The sequence below is a fragment of the Phragmites australis genome, chromosome 12 (genome assembly GCF_958298935.1).
Source record: "Phragmites australis chromosome 12, lpPhrAust1.1, whole genome shotgun sequence".
Classification (NCBI taxonomy): domain Eukaryota; kingdom Viridiplantae; phylum Streptophyta; class Magnoliopsida; order Poales; family Poaceae; genus Phragmites; species Phragmites australis.
The window spans coordinates 15,696,626-15,699,543 of NC_084932.1; the positions used below are offsets into that span (position 1 = coordinate 15,696,626).

Below are 2,918 nucleotides of genomic sequence, written 5' to 3' on the forward strand. Positions count from 1 at the left end.
ACATATGATTTTTGTCTGTGAACAGACAAATTCGCTTTTTCCAGTATTGTCGCAGGCGTGCTCTGCATGTGTCATGCTAATTTGTCCTAATTAGAAAAAGAATTAATTAAATATTTTCTTAATTAAGAGTGTGCATGCTATCCCTTTATAGTATGCACAGTCAGTATTTAATTGTGTCCTTAAAATAAACGGCTGTGCATCACCCTGTCTGTTTTTTTTTGCCTTTCCCCTGTCCGTCCTACTGCTCTCTCTGTCACCCCTCTCTCTCTCTCTCTAGACAGACATACCGCACCAGGAAGCGCCCACTCATTCCGCACCACGACGCGCACTTCCCGCCTCCGCCGTCCTCGCGCCGGCACGCACGCACGCACTCGTTCGCGCGCATACATACACGGCACGAAACTCGAGGACGCGTCCCCTGTTTTGTGCTTGTTTTGTCGCAGGCCGCCATGGCGCACGGCGGCTTCCTGGGTGCTTTCCACGAGCTGGCGTGGCCGCTCGCCCACGCCGCCAACCGCGCGCCGTTTGACGCCCTGCAGGTGCAGGTGCAGCACGCGCTCATGGGCGCCGGCTGGGAGCACGATTGTCTCGCCGCGATGGGCTCGCTCGTGTCTTCGCCGTCGTCGCTCGCGGCGGCGGCCACCGGAGGAGCCCACGAGGCTGTTCTCGTGGATAAGCTGGCGAGCAGGCCTGGCGTCAGCGTGCCGTCGCCGCCGTATTCACGGTACGCGTCATGCTACAGCACGCCAGTGGGCTCCCCATCCAAGCCGGTGGCATCGTCCGGGGCTCCTCTGCTCGCCGCGGACACTGTGCTCACGGAGCGCGCCGCACGGCTCTCGTGTTTCGCGGCGGCCTCCGGTAGGAAGCTGCCACGCGTTGCGAGCAGCCCGTCGCTCCACGCCGAACCGGCGCCGGCACCGGCGGCCGCACCCAATTGTGCCAACCTGCACGCGAGCGATGGGTCGAGCAGTGACGGCCCTTGCCGGAAGCGGAAGGGGGTGGGCGCCAAGTCCAAGGCCAAGGACGCGGTGACCGCGTCCACCATGATGGTACAAATCGTCTCTGTTTGGCCACTCTGACGCCAAAGCCAAGCCCATCTCAAAAAATGTCGAATTCTATGCAGTCCCCGGAGCCGGAGAGGAGAGCCAAGAAATGCAAGCTCTCCACGGACGCCGCCGAAGACGAGAAGCCAAAGCCAGCGGCTGGCGAGGTGGGGCACAGCAATGGCAAGGTGAAGGAGGTCGTCGCTGAGCCGCCCAAGGACTACATCCACGTCCGCGCGCGCCGCGGCCAAGCCACCGACAGCCACAGCCTCGCCGAGCGGGTACGCCGGCGGCAAACGCCTTGCGCGCCTCAATTGCGCATTTCTTTCTAAACTTCGATCGTTCGTTCATGTCATCACGTGGTTGCCGTCGGTGAATTTCTTCAGGTGAGGAGGGAAAAGATCAGCGAGCGTATGAAGCTGCTGCAAGACCTCGTGCCTGGCTGCAGCAAGGTAAAGATATTTGAAAAAAAGGTAAATTTTATTGTTGAAATAGACGCATAACTCAAACCGAGGATAATTTTTAAAGATTCTGACTGAAGGTTACGGGGAAGGCCGTGATGCTGGATGAGATAATAAACTACGTGCAGTCGTTGCAACGGCAAGTGGAGGTGAGAAATGAGAATCTCTGCATTTGACAGAACAGAGTTCAAAGAATTGCGAATGCTTCTCAATTTGAGCAAAATGCATGATGTGCTTTTGCAACAGTTCTTGTCGATGAAGCTCTCGACCGTCGACCCGCGGCTCGAACTCGATGTGGATAGCTTCCTCCCCAAAGATGTAATTCCTCCTGAGCACTTGAAACAGGCAGTTTGATTGATACAGTTGTGGCTCTTTCTTTGTCAGCTTAGTGACGGCTGTGAATTATGCAGGCTAACCAGCAGGGCGCGCCTGAGGCATCGTCCCTGCCTCCGCCGCCGCCAGTCTATTCGTTGGAGGGCTCGAGCTCGGCGTTCTGCTACGCCTCATCTCATGGTATCCCTGGGCAGACTGCGGTGACAAATGCCAAAGACTTTGAAACGTCGTCGTCCTTCGTTAACCACGGCATCCCAGATCGCTCATTCGAAGGATTTCAAAATGCTAATTCGCAGGTACAGCAGAATTTGTTAGGTACATATATTTTAGTATCCTGTCGTCATTCAGTTAAAATATCCTTTCGTCGTTCAGTTCAAATTGTAAATTGCATTAGAATTGTCATCCGTGAATCGTGAACTGCAAAATTTGCGATCAATTTCAGATTGGGAGCTTGTGGGAGGATGACCTCCAAAGCCTAGTCCAGATGGGGTTCCGGGGCAATACGTGATCATTGGCGCTCTGATTGAGGGTCAGTTCAGTTTCACCAACCACGGCAAGAGATGATCAACGGGGGCCATGTCTGGTGCAGGGCCACTTAAACAACAGGGTTGGACTCCAATCATTGGATTCTCCATGATTGTACATACACCCGTGCAGTGCATAGGAACGAGACTCTTACTCGCTAATAGTCTCAGATCAAAGTTTGCAGCTCAGCGAGGTCGAGAAAAAAGGGCGAAAAGGAGTTGTTTTCTTGCGTTTCCAAGAGAAATTTGCAATGTGATGTAATGTAATGATGTTTAGTCTTTTAGACATCAAGTTGATACTATTATACATGAGATGTTTCTTGGCTTTTTTTTTTTTTTGACAATGGCAAAGAAACCACTACTCTTAATGTTATTGTAAATTTGTCAGTAAAAAATTATAAAAATATTATTAAATCTGTCATTCGAGTGGCATCCTTACAAAAAATAAAAAACAGGAAGGTATTTGCAAATGCCCCCTTTTTTTTACAGCTACTGAATTGTTTAGTTTGTGTTGGTAGGTGACATTGTTTGTTCCCGGCATCATAGTATTTTAGCCC

The 2,918-nt window shown here is 52.0% G+C and overlaps 1 protein-coding gene across 3 annotated transcripts; it reads left to right on the top strand.

Moving 5' to 3' along the window:
• Positions 1 to 200: 200 nt before the first annotated feature.
• On the top strand, positions 201 to 2,670 carry LOC133886086 (transcription factor bHLH78-like). 3 transcript variants are annotated; one of them, XM_062325814.1, is made up of 7 exons: positions 201 to 1,049; positions 1,124 to 1,324; positions 1,430 to 1,516; positions 1,585 to 1,653; positions 1,751 to 1,822; positions 1,915 to 2,152; positions 2,280 to 2,670. In XM_062325814.1, the coding sequence occupies exons 1-7, from the start codon at positions 450 to 452 to the stop codon at positions 2,300 to 2,302; spliced, it is 1,290 nt and encodes a 429-aa protein (XP_062181798.1). In that variant the 5' UTR covers positions 201 to 449; the 3' UTR covers positions 2,303 to 2,670. The 3 variants fall into 3 exon arrangements, with proteins under 3 accessions (XP_062181798.1, XP_062181796.1, XP_062181797.1); XM_062325812.1 differs by having other exon boundaries at positions 203 to 1,049; positions 1,915 to 2,133; XM_062325813.1 differs by having other exon boundaries at positions 204 to 1,049; positions 1,430 to 1,495; positions 1,915 to 2,133.
• The last annotated feature ends 248 nt before the right edge of the window (positions 2,671 to 2,918 follow it).